The 25,741-nt window shown below is 31.1% G+C and overlaps 1 protein-coding gene across 1 annotated transcript; it reads right to left on the bottom strand.

Moving 5' to 3' along the window:
• Positions 1-11,069: 11,069 nt before the first annotated feature.
• Positions 11,070-12,916, bottom strand: LOC134233160 (transcription factor Sox-14-like). The gene has a single exon (XM_062715154.1). It carries the CDS (start codon positions 12,613-12,615, stop codon positions 11,827-11,829), a length of 789 nt encoding a protein of 262 aa, XP_062571138.1. The 5' UTR covers positions 12,616-12,916; the 3' UTR covers positions 11,070-11,826.
• Between the last annotated feature and the right edge of the window lie 12,825 nt (positions 12,917-25,741).

The raw sequence follows: 25,741 nt of genomic DNA, 5'->3' as shown, positions 1-25,741 counted from the left end.
TTAGATTACCATTTTGACACAGTGGGGTGCTTGCGAGAGCCTTAAAGGATGCACTAAAAACCCCAAGAGTCCTCCAAGAGATAGGACTTGAGGATTTTCATCAGGATCATCCCCGTGTTAAGAAATCACATTACCTGATTTGATACAGCTGACGAAATACAAGTACGCTAATGTTCTAATAGATATTGTATGAACTTAAAGTTATCAGCGATTGCACATTTGACTATGCTGAACCAAAAACAAATAAATAACAAATGTTACACAAGCAATTACTATTAATTATGGATAGAAACATTAAAACTCGATAATCACAAAAGTGTTTAAAAGTAATTTATTTTGTTATCCAGTTGAATACCGTTACAAAAGCATGCTGAAATAAGAGCACATATATCTTAGGTTATTGTGACCGCAGCGGGACTGAGTTACTTTAATATTCCGTGTCAATTCGATATTCCTAGAAATTATTTAGTGGAATTTCTACAAAGTCTCTTAGTCAAAGAATTGTAGATATAAAATGTATGAATTGCCTGCATATTTACTTTTTCTTATGAATACAAAACGTTTGTAATGACGATAATGCAACTGTTTAATTAAATTGCCAGAGTACTATTCTAAATTTGAAAAATTTTAAATTTATTATTCTCTATGACTAGATTTTTTTACCCATTGAATTAAACGAAAATCAAGTGGGAAGACAAATGGTGAAACAACTATTAACTTTTTATTTTTGCTGTTTTAATAATTCAAGAGCTTTTCAATTGAAGCAGATTGCATTTTATTGATTAAATATAATCTTTTTTACATTGTAAGTAAAAATGTAATTCAAATGCAAATCTTTACAGCTATTTTCTAATGACTAGATCATAAGCAATAAGTATGAAAATTGTTTAAAAGACTATAACTTTTGTTTCAGATATTTTGCAGTGTGGACATTTTCACCTAAAATTTTTCAGAGAAATTTTAACAAATAATTTGAAAGCTTGATTGGTTAACATTTGGGAGGCGCGTTTACTTTGCTCTTGTTCTTCAAGATACATTGGATAAAATATCTCGAAAGAAGTTTTGTCGGTGGTGTAATCTTTAAATAAATTCTGAGTGCTTTGTACTAAAAATGTTGCTTTTATTTCATATTTAAATATGTATCAAAAGACAATATCTTATAAATATGATGACTGCAATTTCTGCATGAATGACTTAATTAACACAGCATGTTATTTGAAAAACACACTTTAGAGAAAAATAGCCTTCTTTGCAAGATATTGACAACAGAAGAATCCTCATTTATTGTCATTTTAATGTGAAATAATGAACTTAAAGCTACGATTATAAAATTACACTCAGATGAACATTTATACATCTTTCCATTAAAGATATTTCAATGGAAAGCTGAAATATTACCAAAGAACATAATTTTATATTGAAAGCTATTTAAAAATTCAACATTACATATTTTGTTTTATATAAAATCGTTTATATTTCCTGACATAAAAAATATCTGCACTGAAATGTTACTTGTTTATGTTATCCCTGTCTTCAAGCATAATAAAATTTAGTGTTTAATCTTCATATTCAATGATGAGAGTGGTGCATGATAAGGTATGCTTTATGCTTTTAAGTTCATTTATTTGCTTCGCTGTTAAGAATAAAACAAGAGCTCATTGGATATATCATTAATATTCATAACTTTCACTTACTAGTAAATGGAATAAAAAGAAATTTATTACTTACCTTGTCTTTTGCATTTTTTATGTTCAAAACTGATTATACGCACATACTCTTAAGTTGATATATTTAAAGAACGCTAGGATGTCTGTTTGACTATCTTTTTTGGTTTTAGGATGTCAAGTCTTGCAACAATCTATTGGAATTTCCCATGAGTACAGCTTGTTCCCTTGTTTTAGCAGACCTACCTTTTGTATTCATATGAATCAAAATTTATTTAGAAACTCTCAAATAAGAAGTCTCTTGTTGTAATCTTCAATTCAACATTATTTTAGATATAGCGACAACATTTATTCCAGTGTTTCGATATATATACTTTTGAAATCTAAATAAAGATACCCCAGAGTTTGACACATCAGTTTAATATTTACATTTTTACATTAAAAAAAAACCTTAACTGTAACCTTACAACAAACCTTTATGATCAAAGTGATAACTATAACTGCTTTATCTACAGCTTACTTATGTATACAGTGTATAGTAACTGTATATACTTCTTTCACCAGCATATGGGGTTTATGCCTCTCATTTGATTAATTTTATGCCCAAAAACATGCCCAAGTGAAAAAAAGGCAAACAAAATACTATAATAAACTACTAAGAAAACACGTTTTGAAAGTATTTCGATAGTATAGCAAATCACACGCAAATGAGCTAACAAATCACTATAATAAATTACTAACAAAACACTCTAACAAACTACTAACTTAACACTCTAACAAACTACAGACAAAACACTGTGTTTTGAAAGTATTCCAATAGCATAGCGAATCACATGCAAACGAGGCTAACAAAACACTCTAACAAACTACTAACACATCATAAGTAGCAAATCATCAATAAACCACTAAATTTGAATTTTTAAAATTATAATTAACAAATCCACAAGTCTTTGAAAGCATCCAAACACAGTCTCATTTTGAAACATTATAAACACTTCTTGTTTCACAGTATTTTGAATTCCAGGGTTGACATTATTGTTCAATAGACAATAGCGCACCATTCCAGCATTTAAAAACACCAAGTTCACTCTCTTATATCACTCTCAATCTCTGCAGTTAAATTCCTTTGCTTTAAGAGATATAATTCTCAAGTCATTGGACACTTCTCCAATCACATACATTTTCACAGAATTTTCAAGTATTACAATTCATCACTTAATCCAATGCTTAAAACTGGTCTAAGCTAGTATATGGACTAAAGGTCAATCTTGAAATAAAAAAAACCCAATAAAAACAGGCCATATACACATCCACATTCACAGATTGAAGGATACTGTAGTCCAGTGAAAACGAACTTTAAGTCATGCAAAAAACACCTCTTTTATATCCAGATTCATCCTGATTTTGCTTTTTCCAATCAGGGATCAATATATATTAACTAACACTTTGCATGTCCCTTCACCAATCTCTTTGTTTCTCTCTGACTTACTGCTGGTGGTTTGAAAATTGGCGCAAATACTTCTCTAACACAGGATGTAAATAGATAAGTTGTTCTTGGAAGCTTTTACAGATCTTAGATAATTCAACCCTAAACATGTCTGTTAATCAAATGAAACGCTAACAAATTATTACTTTGATGCAGACAAATGTAACGAAATACCGGTACTTTCAAAATGCAATAAATTATTTCATTTTGCAGAGTGTAATAAAACATTAATAGAACACGAACATTGTAATGAAACATTAACAACATACCATACCAACCCCATCCTATAAAGTGTTGCATTGATGTTTCGTTAAATGCAACACTTTCAAAACGTACAAAGAAAATATAACAGTATGTTTTGGTAGGGTTTTGAAGATATTTTGAAAGTATTTTGTTAGACATCTTTTCAATCTGGGATGCTCTTTGAGGAAAACTATTGACAAATAAGTTCATTAAAAAAGGATATCCACACTTTTGATTAAAGTCAATATTTTACAAATTTTACGGTTGACAGAATTACCTTGTCACTGATTAAATACAATCTAACATTGAGTCGAATACTGACGGAAGTTTTTAATACAGCTATATATATATTTTTTATAAAAGGGCGTCATTCAAATTTTCATATTTACTGAATTGTCTCAGACTAGCGTTTTTTTTTTCTCTCTATAAGCACGCAGTGGGTGTGAGCAGTTGACGAGGGATGCTTGTTCCTACATGATACCTGATCACACCTCTTATTTTTTTTCTTTGGTTTTGAGGTTTGTGTTTGCATTGCTCTAAAACTCTATTGTTTCAATGAACTTTTGACCTTTATAAATGTTCGTTATCTACAGTGTAAAGGTATATATTTTAATCTAAAAATCCAAATGAGTTAATTGTATTACTAAATTCAAATATGTATCAGGATTATTTAACTATATACATTTATTTATCACAATTTAAACAACACGCATATGGTGCATTATTTTGCAATGATAGATCTGTTAGGTAAAGGCTATCACCTCCACTATGCACAAAATGATTAAATATTGCTTTAAATTCTTTAACTAAGGGTTTAGAATATCTTTCTCAGGTAAAGTCTGGTAGAGCATTGAACAACTCAAGTTCTTTTCTGGTTACAAAAAAAAGTACAGTGTAGGTGTACAAAATTCTCCATTACAAAACAATCATTGGAACTTAAACGATATATACTCCAGATCTGAAAAAAATGAAGGCTTTTATAAAGTCTGCGAAAGACATTAAATTTTCCAGAGATGTGCGTGTGTGGTTCCCATTTAATTCACCTCTAACACTGAAGAGTTCCTTTAACGTGGAATAACTCTCAGCGTGGTGCTTTATTTAGAGATAGACAACATGCCAGGCAAATTGACATTTATATGAGTTTAGCAAATTCTGAATGAAAAAAGAAATTGACTTCAAACAGATCGCTTTTGCCAAATCCTGAATGAACTTAAAGAAAATGTTCTGATAAATTTATAATTGGAATTAATGGCAAGCGCAGAATCTTTTGCGTCCAATATTCTGAAATGTAAGAAAATGTACATTGTTTCAAAGATTTCATTATTGAATCGAAAATTCACTTAATTTAAATAAGAAAAATATAGAATCAATGAAAAATGTAATTACTCGAATTCTTAGAAATCCATATTCTTTATGTGCAGTTTGGTTGCACAAACTTTTTTCCTAGGTACACTGTATAAAATTATATGTATTTTGCCAAATATAAGTAAGTCTCTTAAGGAAACAAAATTTGATCTTTTAAAATATGTAGCCTGTAAAAAAATTAATATGTAAAGGACGCTACAAGATCGGGCACAATAGTTTTCTTTCTGAAAGCATTTTTAAATTTTTTATATTTTTGTTATCTTGAATAAAATTTGTAATTTACACATATTGAAATACAATACAGTCGATTATTTTGCGTATGAATTAATATAAAGAGCTCCTCAGAATAGATGTTTATTTAGCAGACATATTTAACAATAGGAAATGATGAATATAGTGCGCACTTGTGTTTCATTTACATACTTGTTGTTTATAAACTGATCCGTTCTTTGTTGTTTTTCGTTTAATAGGTTCTCCTTTTCTGAAGGTGAGGCTTTGAAATTTGATAGTCACGATCTCGTATCGCTCAGAGCAGCTACTCCAGTCATGTTTTGAGAAGCAAGAGAAAAGAAGTTTCAAAGATATCTAAATCAGATCTAGAATATGTTAAGTATCATTAATAATTTGAGAATTAAAATAGGCCCTCGTATGGTACCCAACAATAGAGAGATGTAGAACACATGTTGAACCTTGACCTTTGTCTCCATTACAGTGTCAACCTTTAACCTCACGTCGCCATTTTCTTCAATGTAGGTCATTTCACATTTGGGCATTAGCACAAAATAGAATGAAGTTCTTCTTAATTAATGAAATTTGCTTAAAACTTATCTAATTTTTTCATAGTTGTAGATATTAGTTAGTAACAAATGTATCTAATTCTTTAAGTCTAAAATCAGATGAGTGAATGCATTTTTTACATTACGATTTTTGAAGGCTGCTAAGACAGTTTTTATGCTTTACCTCTGTAAATTTTACTTTATCATATACTACATAACTGTGTGGAAAGTAAGATGATATATTTTGAATATATCTAGTATTTTCAACATTTTCATAAATAATGTGGATATAAATACATACATCTATATTATATGAACAAACGTCACATAAGGAAATTTATAATGCTTATACAGAAAATAATGAATTAAAAAAATTCAAAGCAGTATGAAATGATAGATAATAAGTCATTCATTCGGGATTGAGATTCTATCACGCCCCAGCGGATTTATATGTGTAATCTCATTTCAATTCTCGCCTTTCATGAGACTATTTCACACCCAGTTTTTAAATTCCAATAACACTAGAGACATGCTGATTTGGATATAAACACACAAAAGAAACACTGCTTCTCATATATCAATATCTTTTCGCCTCGCCGTTGAAGGAATCTTAAAAATCGTTCACCCAGAACATTTAAAAACACCTCCACTATTGAAGAGCTGTGGTTTGAATGCTTTGAATGTATAGGGATACAGCGGGGTGTCCTTTTACCCGTTGTAATGAGATACGCTGGTCCCATTGAATCTCGGATAAGGAGATTATCAAGCATTGTACAGAAAAAGAATGCAATTCAAAGGAAAGTCACTCAGCGCTTTACTTCTTTACTATTATGGGTCATTTGGAATTCAATAGTACCGCTCTTTTCTATTGAGCTTCTATTATTATTTCCTTTTTCCTTGAACATTCTCTTTTCATATAATTAATAGAAAGGACACTTTGGAACAAAACCTTCTGTACGACAATGATGACTTGTATAGAACGAACACAATAGCATTAGCGCAATTAAAGCAACATTGAGAATTATGTTTGCAATAAAGTTCAACTCGTGGGCAATTGAAAATGCTTTTCTTACCCTCCTAGATTTATCCTTGTCGAAATGAAAAAAAGCATTTTATGAGCTTTCTGTAACAATGTATTGAAAATATTGAAGGGACTTAAAGTGTATTGTGTAGTTTTATTGATGTATGATGGTATCAACAGTCGAGGGCTTTAAATGCTTGCCAATCACGAGGCGGGTACAAAGCTTATATCAACCGCCATTGTTCTTTAAACAATATTATCTGCGTCTACCAACAATGATGAAAGCAACCCCTAACATTTTCAGTAATTGTTTTTGAAGAATTATGTGTATTATAGGGTAATTATGTTCAAAGCTATTGTTCGACAAAAACGATTATATTTAGCATGTATAATATTTTGCATTCACTGCCTTAACTCAACATGATATTCGATCAACAGTTATTTTGGGTTTTAGTTACAATTCGGCATAACCAGTATGCTAAATTATAAAACTTTCATGATGACATCATCATCTACGATTTGAAAAATTTCAGCAAATATAGAACGTCTATATTCAACAAACTAGTGTATCAATTTAAAGTATATTAATATCACGCACACATAATTAATGTGCAATAAATGGAATCAATGTTTTAAAATTTTATTTTGCTTTTATGATTTTTTTTATACATACATGTACAGTAAGAATCAAGCTATATGAATTTTTATAATATGAAAGGAAAGTATTCAACATGAATGATAATTGCATGATATCAGCTTTTCATTGGGGTAGGGATGGGGCGTAATTTCATTTTGCATCCACTTGACAAACCAATTTTTCGCTCTTTTGAAAAGCATTTTAAGGGTACCATTTTCGAATATTTATCATACTGACTTTGCTATAAGTAACATTATGTGCTTTGGGAATTGATAATTGCAACTATAATACACAGGTGTTTAAATCGTGTGAAACAAGAAATTTTGCGTCATTTTTCAAACCGTCATTTTTCATCAGAGTATATATGTATGTAGGGAAGGGATTTTTAGAAAAGAACACACACATACTTTATTAATACTGAGTAAGAATTCGAGGAAAATATTCCTAGTTGTGATGAAAGCAAAATTATTTTAGAAATAAAACCTAAATAAAGAGTATTCTATATACATATATAGCTAATTTCTATTTCTATACCTATTCTATATAGCTAATTTGTGATTTAAACAATATTTATTCAGAACGCTGAATAGATTGGGCTACAGGCAAACTGCCTATAAATACCCTCACCATACAAGGGCATCGGTAACAAATACAATGAATTGAATTGATATAAATTGATAACATAACAAGGGTAGACACACCCTCTCTCACACACACCCTTTCACTACCTCCCTCACCCACACAAGTACAACTGACTCACACAGCTAATTTGTGTCACCATAAGCCAGCGCACTTAAATTTCAAGCAATTTTCAATCAATTTCAGGCCAAGGATTGTGCATAACATTTTTTAATTTTTAACTTTCTATATTCTGTCTAAATAATTATGTCAAAAAATTGTTCACAAGTTATTTTCTTTTACTTTTTTCCTTTAAATTTTCGATAATTACAATTAGTATGTGAATTTATAATTTTAAAAACTTTTAATATGTACCTACTTCTTGTTCTATAAAATATCAGTATACAAAAAATTGAAATTCAAGATCATGGATAGAGATGATATATATAATATTAATAATAAAGATAAATAAATGCGAACTGCATTCAGTACCTGAAAAAAAAATGACTTGAAAGAAAGTATACGTGTTGGTGATATATAGTGATATCCAGATTTATTAAAGATCAACAAAAATTAACAAATAATAAAAGTTTTTAATACTTCTTATACAGTTTGTATGAAAAAGGAAAACTTAAATTCGGGTTAGGAGAGGGCAAACCAAAATAGTTTAAGGTGGGCAAATCAAAAATTGTTAACATCGTACAAAAATAAATCATTTCCAAAACTATTTGTTCTTTATAATTTCCTTATAATTTTCTTCACATCGTTAAATTATGTGGATTTTAACCCTTCACACTACAATTAATGTGAGCTCCCAAATACTACATAATTAGCTATTTATTTCCGTAATATCTCCATCTAAACATAGTGCTCACTGATCGAGATCGTTATCAAGAAACAAATTGACAGCAAAAGCAGGAAGAGCCAATCGAACCCGACCGCAAAATAAATGATCTGTTTCAATTGACTTCTTGATTTCATTTAGGCGTTATTTTCCCAAAGGATTAAGAGATTTATTGAACACACCAAATAACAAAATGATATCTAATATTTCATCATTGGAAATGAATATCTTTGTTTCAGCTTTTATAATCGAAACCATAAATAAATGATTTTTAAATACGATTTTTTCATATGTCAACACTGTTTGTTTTCTATTCTTATAAAATTGTATAGTTACTGCAAATCAGACAAATTACATGTATACACATCTGATACTGAAATTAAATAAGTTGCATTAGAATTTTCATTGGTAAATATTACATTCATTTTGGAAACAAATATAATTGTCCATCTAAGCCAATGATGGACTCTTTAGTCACTTTGATTCTTATCAGCATAATAGTGGATAAAACGAATAAATACCGGAGTCATTTTTATATTATGTTTCTTTTATATGCGGATGCTTTTAAAGTCATTTGCGGAAGAATTTGGATAAATGCATCGCTTTCTCGTCCGCGTTAGCCATTGTTTCCTTTGTGAAAAATCAAAAGCGATGAAAAACATTTTCCATTATGTGGCCGACCAATCTGTTAACTCATGTATTAAGTATAACGCCTTTGTATCTACCAGTATCCTTTCGAATCCAGTCCTGTGATCATTTTTTAAAATAAATCACATTTGCTTTTATATTGCATTAAAGTCCTAAAATGAAAATGAAATTAATCCAAAAGCTTTCATAGCATTTTAATGAGAACAAAACTCAATTGACGGTTCCAAGCGAAATATAGTTTTGTGGGATGCGCTATTATTTTTACAAATATCAAAAGTGAATTCTGTAAAAGTAAAATTTTTAAAACTCATTTTCTTTTGAAACAATTTAGTTATGAACGTTATCACTGATTAAAATCCATTTTAGCTTATAAAAGCCTAAATTTGGTAAAAAGGCGGATATATTCATAAAATTGATTGTCATTTTTCTCCCCCCCCCCCCCCCCCCCTTCGGTAAAGATGACAGATTTTTATGGGAAACAACAAATATTCAAAATGATGAATGCATATGCGTTATTACTACGAGTATCAGAATATTTAAAGAAGAAAACCCCATGCTTAATGAAAGTGACAAATAGTTAAGAAATATTTGAAAATATGTCAAGAGAGAAGCATGATGACCCAAGCGAACTTAATACAAAATATAGCCATCGAAAAGCTATGATTTATTAACACACAATCGGCGTGTGAATTTCGTTACCCTTTCTTTGGGCCCGCTTAGCTTCTTTACGTACCAAAAGAGGTCGACACAAATCGTCTGCCGAAACAATTGGCGGGAAAGAGCTGAACAAACTACTTGAAGAAGAAGCACTCAAATGAGAGAGAAAAACAATTTATAGACTGAAGATGGTTGAATCAGAATAGTCGACTTTCCCTCAATAATTCACACAAAAATACAAAAGTGACAAGATCCAAGTAGTCCAAGTACAAAAATGGTCGGCTGCTTGAAAAGAGCAAACAATGGCGTCTCCGTCGAGGGCAGGAGGTCGCTCAAGTACTTAAAAAAGAAAAATAGCCAACTGAAGTACCCCTATGTTACGGCATGAGATGTCATTGTCTCACAATATTTATCTCAAGGTATTTTAAACCTGCTTTCGTCGTACAATGCAGAATCATAAATCTAAACTGGCGTCCCTTTTGTCACATAAGGTGAACGTTAAAATCGACTTCTATCAAACGTTTAGCTGCACCTAAGAATAGGCATCATCTCATTTGATTATCGCCCAAAAGGATGTATGAGTTTATGTTCGATGTTTCGTGCAGCAAAATTTAATAACAATGACGATATAATTTTAAATCAATTCAATCTAATATACATGGTGAAAAGTGAAAACTTGAAGCTTTTTCTTCGTCTTCTGCTATTTCTTATTAATTTTTCAGCCCTTCATTATAGTGTTTAATTGACTCTGCAAATTACAAATTAAAACGGAAGGTCGACGATTTAAAGCGACATGCAAGTAATATTAATAATTCATAGCTGATCAAAACTGATTTTAATGATAAGCATTTATCTAAAAAAAAAAAAAAGATGTTAATTTTTCAAAATTTAGAAACTATGCCATTTTGTTGTAAGTATTTTGTCAATGTTAACATATCAAACTTGCACCCTTCTTATGTGAACGAAGATCAATTAAACTCTAAAAATATGGTCTCTTAATTGTAAGCGCAGTAAAGAATATCAGCGAATACAAAAGAAATGAAAAATATGGAATTTTAAAATTGTATTTTTATAGCTATAATTATATGTTCAACAATAATTACACGATGGATTGCAATATAAATGTATGGAAACGTAATAAAATTATGATCAAAATAAGTTGAATGCAAAATGAAAACAACATTATAGGATACCCCCTTACTTAGTACTTACATTTTGTATCGAAAGAACGAAACAAAGCGATTTTTTTTTGTTGAAATAAAATTTAAAAACATAAATTAAACAGCAATATATTTCACATGTTGAGAAATGTTTTTCTTTTCTTCTTATTCCAAACGCAGATATTATTTGAGTGAAAATAGTCTTCCTTTTTGTTGTTTTCTAGACGTAAACATTTAAATAAAACAATATTAAAATATTTTAAAGATTAGATTTTTAAAATGTCTCAAATATCTTTATCAATTTTTCATCTGTATTAAACCTTTAACAATCATATACATGTATATATCCACAAAAAGCTCGATCATACATATAAAACACAGCAATATAAATGCCACTGTAACAGTCAATGTAAAAACAACCTATTGGTAAAATAAAGCTATATAATTGAAAAGTACATACACCACGTAATATTTTATATAAAAAAGAAAATCAACTTGTTACTTTGTAATCAAGCACCAATATTACATAACTGATTCCTACCAGAACCATGTCTTTTTTTTTAAGTTCTAAAGTCTAGCACTTCTTTCTTACAAAAGAGTCCGTTTGGAACGGTACAGAGATCATGTTAAGAATTATGTCCACTTTTTTTTCCCACTAGCACATACGATGAACACGCATAAAAAGACATCACAGTAGGTTGGAAACATCAGATCATGGCAGGATGTCGATTGTAATGATCTTCAGGTTTTACAAACACATACGCCACTGGACGAGAAATGTCACTTTGCGAGGGCATATAGCTTGGTGGGCAATACGGTAGAAGATACTGCCCAGGATGAGAATGGGCGGCTGGAGGCATGCCGCTCAGGGCGGCGGCTGCTGACGAAGAGTGGGCATTTAACGCAGATAAGTATGGGGAATAAAGTCTATCCTGGGCACTGAGGGAACTAACGCTATTGTCTAATTTACCACTTCCCTCCATATGACTAAATGGAGTGTGAGAAGATGTAGGGGGCAAATATGCCCTCATTTTCTCCAGAGACATACCTTCTGATGCAGAAGCCATGGAACCGAATCCCGGGGGTAAGCCATTCAGAGGACTAATTCCAGGAATCATTGGCATGGCCATAGGGAACGGATATTTGTCCTTTTTGAGCAAAGACTTGGGCTTCCTTCTGGGACGATATTTATAATCCGGATGTTCTTTCATATGAAGAGCACGAAGTCTCTTGGCTTCATCGATAAATGGTCGTTTATCCTCTTCCGAGAGCAATTTCCACTCGGCACCGAGTCGTTTACTGATTTCCGAATTATGCATTTTAGGATTATCCTGTGCCATCTTTCTTCGTTGTCCTCGGGACCAAACCATAAAAGCGTTCATGGGCCTCTTGACATGATCTCCTCCGCTGCCACCGAGCTTTGAGGGATCGCCATAATCACAAGGGTCCCCTCTTGAAGACAGATCCTGTGGGCTCATTTCATCACAACTGGACATATTCTAAAAATTTAGAATATAAAAAATTTCCTTTTATTCTTCTGTATTCTTCCCAGTCAATATTTTTTGTTATTAACACAACCGTGTGGCCTTTTTAAAAGTACACGTTTAATAAGTATTAATTGTCACCGCTTTTCCCCTTCTTCCTTCCTCGGATGAAAGTATAATTGCACCCGACGTATTCGAGATGACAAATAATTTTGAGAAATATGAAGAGATCAAAAGTCTTTTAATTCCTGCTCTATCAATCATCTAGCACTTGGTAGGATCTAATTGTCCGCTACAATTTAAACAAATTCTTCTAGAGCCAATCATTTTATGTGTTAACAAGATAACACATTTACATATTATTTACTGCTCCTGTTGTCGCTCAAGCTCGGACGCCGTGCCCATTCAGAAACGTGTGAATAGCTTGTCACGCCTTCTTTTGCGACTTACTCCCAGCCTCCAAATGAAGGGACTTGAATGACAGGTGTTTGGTTTGTTATCGTTCAATCGGAACGTCAGGGTTTTAAATAAGTTTGCTATTTTGTAACGCTTTCATAGAAACTCAATATCTTTTATTTTTGTGTTATTATCAGTCACAACTCCGTTCAGACACTATAAAAGTACTATGTTGAAATTCAAGATATGATAAAAATTATAAAGAAACATCTAAAGAAAAGTCATTTAAAATGTTATGATTTTATAACCTGGAACTTAGTATGCAAGAGTACATTTAACGAATGTAACCCAGTTTATCTGACATGCATTGATCGTGCATTTTTATTTTTTATTTTTCAGAATGATTCTCATCTCGGTGACAAGTACAACATGTAGTATTTTACTAAGATGATTGATATAAATGCATTTCAGTCCCGCTAAATATACATGAAAAAACCACTTAATAACCTTGGATTTTTTAGACGTGCGTTTACGAGTACTATAATGGGAGGTAATGGTTTATTGTGCCCCAAAAATTTCATTATTTTCACTTTCAAATTTCAAGTTAAAATCATTAAAGATGCTAAATAGAATAAAATAGAATTGTTTTGCCAATCATGTTCCCACTGGGGGCATAACATAGAGACGAGCATAATTTGTAACACTCAAATGGACAAGAAATACATATTAAACATAAAGCAATACAGAACATAAAAAATGTGATTATGATTTTGAAATTCCAGAAATAATAAAAAAAAAAAAATAAAAATAATAATAAATATTACAACGTATAAAATATTTTATTGAATGAAAATCCTTTGAATTGTCAAAACACCCCGGGGCTCGTAACATGGAGCTTGCAAAGTTTTTGACTTTAGTATAGTCATAAGTTGGACTTAGATGCGATCTTAAGACTAAAAGTATGATAGAGTGCATTTCACGAAATGTAACCCAGTAAAGTTGACACTTATTGATATATTTTCTTAATTTTCAGAATAAATCTTTTATCTTGATGTCAAGGTATTCTGAAGTATCTATTCAACTAAGAGTCACCTCAGCTGCTATAAATGTATATCACAGAAGCACTTTATAACCTTGTATTTTTCAGACTTGCGTCTATATGGTCTCTGATACATGACAGAAAAGACTACTCTTAGAATGGTCAGTTTAAGAAATGGACAGTTCACAAATTTATACAAAGAACATTTTCTGATATATTTTATTTATATTATTAGCAATCTCTAGATTTTTAGAACTTTTTCTTATCGAACAATAAATAAGAAACCATGATATGTGTTTTTGTTTTCATTCCTTTGAAGCGCAATAAAGTTGAAATCAAAACCTCTTTCGGTCATGACTTAATTAAATGAGAATGACTAAGTACTATTTTCTTTAAAAAGTTTAATAATTTCAATTTTATACGGAAAGTTATGTTGTCGTCATCCATCTTTCTGTGACTTGTCACTTCAGAGAGTCTTTTCTTTCTAACACCTGACTTTCAATGAGTTGTTGCATTTGACGAGATGACTTCCGAAGTCGTGTTAGGTACCGTCGAATATACTACAGTAAAATATTATCATTTATTGTGCCAAGAAATGTTTTCTTCTGACTACCGATTTTCTAGTTAAAGTAAAAGTCGTTAAAGTGAATAAAGAAATATAACTTTTGTAATTATAGAAATAAGGAAAATCACAATCAAAATTACCTGTAAAACTTTCAAAATAAAAAAAAAACTTTGCTTTCATAAAATACAATTTTGCATGTTGAGACCATCGCATAAAGCTTGCTACGACTTTGTACAAAAGGATCATACATTTTACTTCGGTGAAATTTGAGGACTATAAGTATGTCAGAGTGCATTTCACGAATTAATATAAATTAGTTTAACTGAAATGCATTAATTTATTTTTTTAAATCAGTGGAAATCTTTCATCTTAATAAGTTTTTGTATGTGAAAGCATCCATTTTACTAAGATCTGTATACAGATGCAAAGTAAGATCATTTGCTCTAAATGTACATTTTTGAATAGCACTTGATAACCTTTCAATTTTTTTTTAGACATGCGTCTGTACTAAAGTGAAAAAAATATTGATTACCACCCCCATCCCCCTTAAACGATTTATCTAACTTTCGATGGATACACATCATAAACTAACTCATATTCAAAATTATGTTAGACGAATTTACATAAGATGTGTGTACATCTATATACATTAACCCTTCAAGAAATAATGAAACATACACTATAGAATTGCATTTTTTCTTTCGCTGTATAAAACGAGTGATTATCTATCTTATTCTAGCATGTTTAGTGTTGTAGTTGAAGTACTCATACATCCATATCATAAAGACCATCAGGAAGGGGATGCTCCTGGTACGACCGTATCCTCCCCTCTCTTCTAAAAGAAAAACTTTAATTTTAAAGAATTGTTTGAAGCAAAATAAATTCTATTTTTCCTATAATTAAATGATTCAGCTAGAATTTGTTAATTGTATTTTTACATGTAATAGAATGCAGCAGAAACCAATGGAAATAAATTACATAGGATAATTTTACCAAGAATTTTCAAAGTTATGCAATTTAAAGATAAAAGGGAAATATAATGATTGAATTTGATGAAATGTTGCTTGAATCATTCCATATGCTTGATAATTCAATGATATATTCTCAATTTCTATTAAGACATACAGAATCTTAAAAAAAAACACAACTTTTTAGTAAGTTTATAATATCTTTATCGAATGTAAAAATATCTTTGTATAGATGACAGCGGAGAGATTAAAGGGTAATCGAAACCTGTTTCCTATATTTATGATTAAAATTCGAAAGAAAAAAAAATCATGAGAGCAAATTCTGCCTGCTTCAATGCTCTTAGTTTTTTCAGGTTAGCTTATTCGGATCTAAATACAAACTTATTTCATCTAATTTGATTTTTATAAAAGAATTCTGATTGGATGCACAAATACATGTACTTTGAAAAGGATACTGTACCAAAATGTGTTTGAGATTCTGATGAACAATATTAATTTAGTTGTTGGAGATAAGATTTTCCAACAATCTGTTGAAATTTCTATAAATATCAATTGAGCGGTAAAAGCAGACTTTTTAAAAAATTTTTGTTTTCATATAAAACCGGTGTTTTCCAAAATTTCTACATGAGAAGAAGAAAACACTTGCTGTGACGTCCGACTTTGCATTTACATATATTGAAAATTAAATATGTTATCAATTAACAATTGTTACATCCATTCATATGTTTATTCGATGTATTCCAGTTAACTTGAAATAAAAGACACCACAGAGTCTGACACATTTGTTTTTAATACACTCTTCACATAATTGCTTTAAAAAATAAGTTCCACTCATGAAAAGAAAATACAACATTTCAACATTTTTGAAAATAATGATGTATACATGTATGTAATACAATATTAACATAAAAAGAACTTGAGAAAATATCTTTTTCCTCAGAATGCAAATAAAAAGTTTTCATCTTCATACGCTTGCCGCCTCCTCAGTCTTTATCACCAAAATAGGTCAGTCTTTGACTGATAATGATAAATCTTTTCATCAATTATATTACTTTCATGATTATTGTTCGTTAATTGTTTTATATTTTCTTCTGAGAGAGAATGTCGATTCTTAAGAGTGTTTTTTCTCTCTCTCTTTTTCAATAAAGGAAAGGTTACACAACCCGTATTATGTACTTTGTTGAATACACAAGGATTATTTAGTCTTCATGCAAACATGGAGTCGAATACTTGGATATGGGGTAACCCATATCTACCAGTATTCTTGTATATTAGATAATTTGCGAAAACGTGATGACTTCAACTTCTCTTTCGTCAACTTTCCTTACTCCTGTAGCAATATACCCTTTTTACCTTAATAGTGAGCTTATGTCCCTATATTGACTACATACACAAAATCATGCTTAACGTACGAAATATTTCTAAAATGAGGCAAGTCATAGACAAAAAAAAAAGTGGATGATACAAAAATATCTATAATCTCGTTTCAAATCATCATTTCCCAAGTTTTATATATGGTATATATAATGAAATCATCAGCAATGCAATCTTTCATTAGGTTAAATGCTGACAGACCTTTTTATACCTTTTGTTAGAGTTTTTTACAGACTGAAATTCCAACAGATGTTTCCGTTTACCCGACCATGACAAGGAACATTTTTTTGACAGAGGATGTTTATTCCTCCATGGCATCTGATCCCACCTCTCATGTTTTTAAAGTTCCGGTTTTTTTTTAAGTTGTTGACTTGGGACCTTAAACAGCAATGAATATTAATTTTTTATTGATTCCAAAAAATGACCATTAAATCTTTCCGTATATTGTATTTTTGTAAAATAAAACATAAAAGTACAATTTGGTGCAATTTCGCTATTGTAGTCTCGTTAAATATTGGATATACACTGGATGGTGACTGAATGGTGACGTCAATCTACTGAATGGTGACTGAATAGTGACGTCAGTCTACTGAAAGTTGACAAAATGAAAGAGCTTTGCCATTTAGTCACCTTTTTGTTACCGTTCAGTTGACTTAATGGTAAAGTTCATATTGTGAAAATTAGCATTCTCATCGTGCTCAAGGTCTTTTTTCCCGTAAAACAGTGAAATAATGAAAGCTTTGACATGAGTTTTTTTTTGAAATATCAATTAATAAATACCTGTCTAAAAGGTTTTTGATCACGAAAGGATGATTGCTTAAAAATTAATGTTTTCCATTTATCATTGATTTCTAAAGTAAAAACACGTTTTGCCAGAAATATGAAATTAACTCTGTAAATAAATTATACTTTCTCTCTTTTTCTAGGAAAATATCCATATTAATATCATAAATTGTTTAGATATCTTAATTGTTAAAAATTGAGTTAAAGGTAAGTAGCGGAACAATGGCGGTCTGTTAGCAGTTACCTAAAAAGAAGTCTGAGACACAAGACAATCCCAGGTTCCTTATATTTAAAGCACACACCTAGATGCAAGGAATAAGTGCAATTTATAATAATCTATTCCCTTCTTGTAACAGAAATTATAAAAAAAAGAACATAAAATTTAATTGACCTCGACTTAATCCCTCTGTTAATAACAGATTTCTTTATTTTTCTTTTTTGTGGTTTAAATGATTTGCAAATATGTAGAGATTGGAAAAGCAAGAAATACGACTTACAAGTCCATTTCTAAAAATGCACCGGATTCTTTTTTTTCTTAAATCTTATGTCCTTCTGATTATAATGTCACAGTTTTCTGTAGAGGGTCATGGATTCTTCTTTGAGATTCTATCGTAACAGACACAAAAGCTTTCTTTTTTAATTATACCTGTTTTCCATTAATATTTTAAGCTTACTTTGCACATAAATAGAATACGCAAACTATTAGTAAAAAGCAACTTTCAGGGATCTAATCCAGATGTAATATTAATGACGTTTTATAAAGTACAGATGCGAAAAACGCCTTTGTTGTACCCATGACGAAAACGCATGACAAACACAATCTTTAACAAATACAAAAACGCAACCACGAGGGATTGAAAACGTTAATTCATTAAAATCTTTTCAAAGTTTAAAACACACACACATTTTCTGTCATGAAATATGCATGATCATTGAGTTCGATTCATTCATCCCAAAGCACCATTGTTTGTTACATGAAAATATAATGAACTCGGTTTACAGGATGGAATTTCAAAGTGTGAAACTAAAACTTAAATAAGATGGACATCAAGCATAATTAAAAAAAAACTACATGAAAGCTATCTAATCATCAATTTTGACGATTTGAATTTTTCCCATAATTATGCTAAAGTCATGTCACAGAAATTTTCTCAAACACTGCATAATGAAGTTTAAGTTTCCATCGTAAAATCAACCAGAAGACGTTAATCCCTGCTAAAGTAATATTAAAACAGTTTGTCCAACAGAACCGAGCCAAAGAATGGCCGACCCGTTTCCTGATCTACGGTTAGAAGGTGCCTACTTTTACACCCAAAGAAAGATAAATCCTTTGAGATATATACGAGGTATGAACCTGTATCTCTTTTGTACAGAAGTCAGTAAAATCTTAAAATCTTATTTTAATTGCTAATTTCATCATAGATTATAAAATCTGACACAAACAAAAGACAAAAATTTAAGTACACACGTGTATTTTGGGATAAAATCAGTAGACATAAATGAGAGCTAAATACTAAGATAACGCAAATCAGAGCCTTATCACAACTTGAATTAATTTTTTTCAATCTTAGTTATATAGATTAAAAATGTTTAATAAAATTATTTTTTAATATATCTTTCATGATATAAATTATAAAGATACTAATACACATATAAATGCATGTACTGTCAAGCAATGCTACTGTTTTGACAAAAGAATCTATAACATTAGATTATGATCATAATAAAAGATTTTTTCTATTCTGTTAAAACTTTTTAAAGCCAAAATAATCGTAAGTTTACGACAGATTCTTTCACTGACTTTTCATTTATGAAAAAAGTGAAAATAATCGATCAAAAAAAAATCAAATAACTACAAAGAAAAATACCAGTGTATTTTTTTTTTTTGGAAAAGTCATAGAAAGAAGAGAAAATCAAAAAAAAAGTTTGCATTCTTTACACTTAAATACGATTCCTAAATTACTTTTAAAAATATTATTGATTCTTTACACATACATGTACATGTACGTATTTTGAAGTTGATAGCGATGAGAACATCAATTTAATTTATTTTAGGTTTTGGAGACCAGGTCTCCCAACAATATGTTGAAATAAATAATTTCGATGGTCATTTATTTTGCCTTTTAAAAATTTAATATTCTTACAAAGCAAACTTCTTTTAAAATCTTCTCTGGAAGAAGAAATCACTTGCTGTTGCCTTCAATCTGACAGATATATTATGACGGCGATCTATAAATTGACCAATATGACTTTCATTCATATAACCAACAGGGGTTTTCATTCATACATCTATGTCGACTTTAAGTAAAAGACACCACGGAGTCTGACACATCTGTTCATATTTGAATTTTTACTGACCATAGACGATAAGGACCAAATATCGACTAAACTTAACTCTATGACATTAACCTTTTTCTATCTTTAATTTTCGTCAATACTTTTTCTTCTGCATATGGTGCTTATGTCTCCCAACTATTTCATTTTTTAAAGAGAATGCCCTGAGATCCGTTTGTAATCAGAGAACGTTGATACCACAAGGATTTCAACAAAATTCTTTTGAGGCCAGCATTTCGTAAATTGTGTGGACGTGAAAATGACCTTGTTAGGAAGACAACCAGTTGTTTTGGGTTGTATTTTGACTGATATACTGTATTTCATATCAATTCGAAGGTTTTTGTTTTTTGTACTAAAATGATAACGGATTTATCCGGACGACGGGAAATGCCTACTTCACTTTAGCTTCTGATAAAAAAAACTATGGGATTTCCTGGGGTTCATTTATGCCCTGTTCATGGATTTGAGTTGTTTGTGGTTATTAGGGACAACTATTTGTTATTTCCACTTCTTAGAAAGCTAGCCCCCTCCTTCCTTTAATCAGCTTTCTGATGAAGAAACTCGATTCCTCGTTTTCTTTGCCGTAAATGTTTTCAGTCTGGAATTGTTAAAACATTTGAAACTGGTTGTCATTTACTTTTGCAAGGGACCCTTTCAGGCTTTTGATTTTTGTCTTATCAATAATTTATTTCTCTACCTCTCCCCCTCTTTAAAATTATTACATTTACTTATACATGCCTGTTCCATCAGTAAATATATATGACGGGATAATATTCTAAAGTATAGAATTCCAAGCAACCAAACAAGCATTTTTAAGATATGATTATTTATTTATTCATACATAAATATGTGACTAACTCGGTGTCACATTCGTTAGGTACTTTATTATAATCTAAACAGCAGTATCCTAGATTTAAGTACAGTTGCCATTTTCCATGTTATTCCCTTGGCAAGATGCTTTTAAAAAAATTTTTATTTATCTAGTTCAGAACTCTGATTTCAAAAAAAGTGTTTCTAAAAAAGGTAAATGTTAAACTGTAATAACAGAGGAATATAAACCGTGTGTGCTTGTAATGAAGGTACATTACTGCATTAGTAAGGAAAGCTGACGACTGAAAAGTTACGACCATCTCGTTTGAATGAAATAAATGGAAATAATGAACAGTATTTTCAAGCTCAAAAGTCCATAAAACAATACAAATTTTGGAGCAAAAGAAACACAGACCTCAAAAACATCAGAGGTGGGATCAGGTGCCATGGAAAAGTGAGCATTCACTGCCGCCCGGTCACATCCGCTATGTGCTCCATGTCATGATCGGGAAAAAACAGAAAAATACGTCGTCAATTCAGTTTTGAAATTTAATGGACAAAAATAAGTATGACAAACGTCAGTTAGCGTTTGACTCAATGATAAATTTATTTGCTGACAAGGTCATTGTATCAACCATAGAACTTACGAAATGATGACTTTAAACGAGACTGCTGATATTCTTGTTTCATAAACTTGTTCAATTGTCAATAAATTACGTCTTAAACGTACGTAGAGGATGTTCTTGCGTATCGAATCAACTGAGAGACATTAAGTACGTTTGTAGGTGATGAAGGAATATTACTGCATAATTAAGGGCAATTGATGCGTACGATTATAAAGTTAAAGTCATCTTATCATAGAGGTTGGTTGTTAGATTACTTTTAATGTCTTTTTCAAGTTAAATATCCAAATATGAAACCATGTGTCAGACTCTATGGTATCTTTTATCTCAAGCTCATTGGGATATATCGTATCAACATAAGAATGGAAATATCCATAACTGATTGTTAATTTACAATACGTCGTCGATATATCTAAATGTCGAGTTGAAGGAAAAGCAAGTGCTTTCCTCTTTTCACGTGAATGATTTTGGACAAATTCACCTTCATAAAAATAAAAAAAGGTCTGCTTATAACGAGGTGTAATTGGTGCCCATGGAAAATCCAATATATTGTTAGTCGAGCTGGTCTCCAAATACCACATACATGTAGATATTGTCAATAACAAATTCAAGCATCTTTTTTATTTAAACTTCAGAGTACTTCTGTGTACAATTAGAATGCTTTTTAACAAAAAATTTTGCAAATGACCAATGACAAGGCAAGTTTATTTACGAGTTCCATTTTCATTGCAAAAGGAGCTGTCAATGATATTAAAAAGCCTGTAATTTCATTTATCGCGGGGAATAGTTGTGTTTAAAGTTGAAAAGTCGTTTTAAGCTGTTGATTTTTTGTAAAATCTTGTGATTTCAAAAGCAAAAGTTCCTTATAATTTTTTAGCATCCATATTTGATTTACACCACTTTTCGAATATATTGTTGCAGATCACTCTTGAAGTTTCCTCTTCACTACTGTCAATTTTTAATGAGAAGTAAAGAAGGCTTGGTAGAAGATTTACTGGAACCCGCTATGTATATTTGTTTGAAAGGATTTTTATGAAGGTTTGGTATCCAATATAGATTAAAAATTCAAATTCATTTAGTTTGTAAGGAACATTAAAAATATTCAAAACTGACAAATCAAAAATCCAAGCACAAAATTATAATTTGAGTGTACAGAAATTTTTATTTTTTATAACCATGTTAAGATCGTTCATCAAAATTAGGCACTGAATAATGCATCTGAGCGTACACCTGTAGTTTACTTGTGTGTCAAGTTATATCGAAATCGGACCAAAACTGTAGGAGGAGTAGCGTTTTGAAAAAAAATTGTTTAGATAGACAGATAGACGGACGGACGACGGACACCGTCCTATTGCGTAAGCTCTTCTGGTCTCTGACCAGTAGAGCTAATAAAAATGATACAAATAAGATGGAATTTTCATCTCCATTTTTTTATTTGTTTCTTGCATAGGCACACTTTAATGCATAAAATAACCCCTGAAAGAAAATATATTTTGGATTTTTTTCTGTTTAAAACTTAGAAATGTACCAAATTGACTTTATGTCATATTCTTTTATAATCATTATAAGTATTGAGGAATCACACATTCATCTCAATTTAAGGAAATGAAAACTTTACGAAAATATCAAAATTTTGGAGCTACATGTGATCTCGCAAAGCCCACCTTAACATACTGCATAAAACTAATAAATATCAATACTGCATAACCTTTGCCTCACCTTCTAATTAGTTGACCGAATTTATTCAGTATTTCTTGATATCAGCTCATAAACTATACGTCTATATATGTCGATCATCTTATCACTGAATGAGACCCACAGACCCTAAAATATATGATATTTTAAACACTTTAAATAGAGAATTAGAGTAAGGTGAACGTTGAACTAGGAAATATGTTCACAATCAGAGGCCAATCTTTTCGCTTTAAGAGAAAGGAGTCATAAGATAAAATTTTTGAAAATGGTATTCTTTTTTTGAATTATTCAATGAACTTTTGACTTTTTAATTTGAACACTTTGGCTGTATAGAATTTTTATACCCCCGCTTCAAAAGTGGGAGGGTATATGTAGCTGCAGATCTGTAGCCGTAAAAATGGGATGGATGAGCAGAGAGCTACATTGCAACCCATAGAAAAAACTGTATATTTATTGCGCACATACAGTTACCCCCTTTTTTCGGATTAATTTCTCCAAATTCTTAACTCAACTGTCCCAAAGCTCGATTTCAAAATATTGCTTTAACCCCTATTAAATACTTTCATATTTTACATCTGGGCAAAGCGCTTTGGACCGAATTATCTTGCCGTCCAAAATGGGAGTGTACATATGCAAAATTTTCGATAGTTTCTATTTCAGGCCCAGGAGAACTTTTAACAGCGATTATAAAAAATTTTTTGTGGAAACAGTACACGAATAAGTTAGGAGCACACGGTTAGTGATATTTTGAGAAGGTGGGTTGAAAACACGAAGAAATAAATCGAGAAACAGCGCACTTTTTGTGCTCAATAAATATACACTTTTCTCTCAATATGTGGCATTGTAGCTTTCCGGTTTGTCCATATATTTTTTGGGAGGGCTACATGTTTGCAGCTAGAGTATATAGTGATCGGGATGTCCGTCAACCCGTACGTCTGTCAGTCTGTTACGCTTGGGGGTACCCATCTCTTATCCGCAACTAATCCTATACCACTGAATAAAATTTAATGATCCCTAGATTCTTTATTACATAATGCCATTGAACACCTCTTATTTTACTTTTTGATATGACATTTATTTATTTCGGGTCTCTCAGAGCAAAACATGGACATTGCTATTTTAACAATATGAAGGTGGAGGATATCATTTAGTGAACTCACTGCTCACAGTACTTCTAGTTTCATATCTGTATGTTTTGAAATACGTTTACATAACTAACATTCGTCTTAAAAGCTAATTAACTTTCAATAAGAAAAAGATATGAATGATATTATTTGCAAATGAAATACATAGAGATAACGAACAGTATTCAAGCTCAAAAGTGCAATTTTTGGAAAAGCAATTTATTTTTATTCAAAGTACATGTAAACCGGATTGCGGATAAATACGCTTGTTATACAATCGTTTCGATGGTTTCACTAGATAGGAAATTTCTATTGAACACGGAATTATAAATATTTTGTTGTTTTTCTCTATCAGTGAATCTTTCTTCTATCAGTGATCTTTGCATACTTGAGTTTTATTTCTTATACAATTCACCGACTTGATATAAGAGTGTATCTCACAGTATCTGTGAGGAATACTCTAAACATTGATAAAAAATGTGTTTGAACAAAAAGAAAAGTATATCATGAAAAGATTGTAAGCACTGTTTCTCATATTTATCCTGCCGTCCGCATGACGCAGTGGTTAGAGCATCTGCTCTAGAATCGTGAAGTAAGGAGTTGATCCTTAAGTCGCGGGTTCGAATCCCACTATAGGACAGGGTGAGACCGTATAAACCGAGATCCCGTGTCGCAGTAGGTGCTAGCACGAAAAAGATTCGTCCCTGCTCAATGTGCTCAATAGCCTTGAGTGCTAAGTATAGAACAAAATTTGCAGCTCTCCACCGGCAAGTGGTGGCGTCTCCATTTGAGTGAAAAATTCTCGAGAGGGACGTTAAACATTATACAATCAATCAATCATATTTAACCTAGGGTTCCGGCTTAATCTAACCCATGATTACGTTAATTGACAACGAGGTATTGATGTCTTTTAATAACCATATCCATTACATACATTAGGAAAATTTATGCAATAAAAGTGTTGAATTTGTTTATCCAGCGATTAATAAAAGTTTTAAAAATTGATTTGATTACAGATCGAGGAATACATTGTAGAATTATTTTTTTAAAGATATATAGGCGATTTACTCTTCTTGCACTGAAAAACCTCTATTCAGTGTGCAGCTTTCAAAAATTGTTAGGTGATACACAATTATTGTTACATGTAACATATATATTGCAATCTACGATTTGAACATTATTTTGAAATATTATATTACGTTTAACAAAATGTGGTCAATTACTGTTCTATGAATTGAATAAAATAAAAAAAGTTGATTACTAAGTTCTGGAGAATAAGGAAGACAAAATCAAGGGATCTAGATCTTTGATGAAATTTACAATAAAACTCATCAGCGAACCGCAATTAAAACAATGAGACCTAAATGAAGCCCAGAAGACGCAAAGCAGGCGATAAATCGATGTCGTCTGCTTTTGTACTTACGTCA

Source organism: Saccostrea cucullata, unplaced genomic scaffold (genome assembly GCF_032062105.1).
Source record: "Saccostrea cucullata isolate Sc308-1 unplaced genomic scaffold, CSIRO_AGI_Scuc_v1 ctg552, whole genome shotgun sequence".
Taxonomy (NCBI): domain Eukaryota; kingdom Metazoa; phylum Mollusca; class Bivalvia; order Ostreida; family Ostreidae; genus Saccostrea; species Saccostrea cuccullata.
The sequence above is the reverse complement of the archived record's forward strand: the minus strand, read 5'-3'. Positions and strand labels throughout refer to the sequence as shown.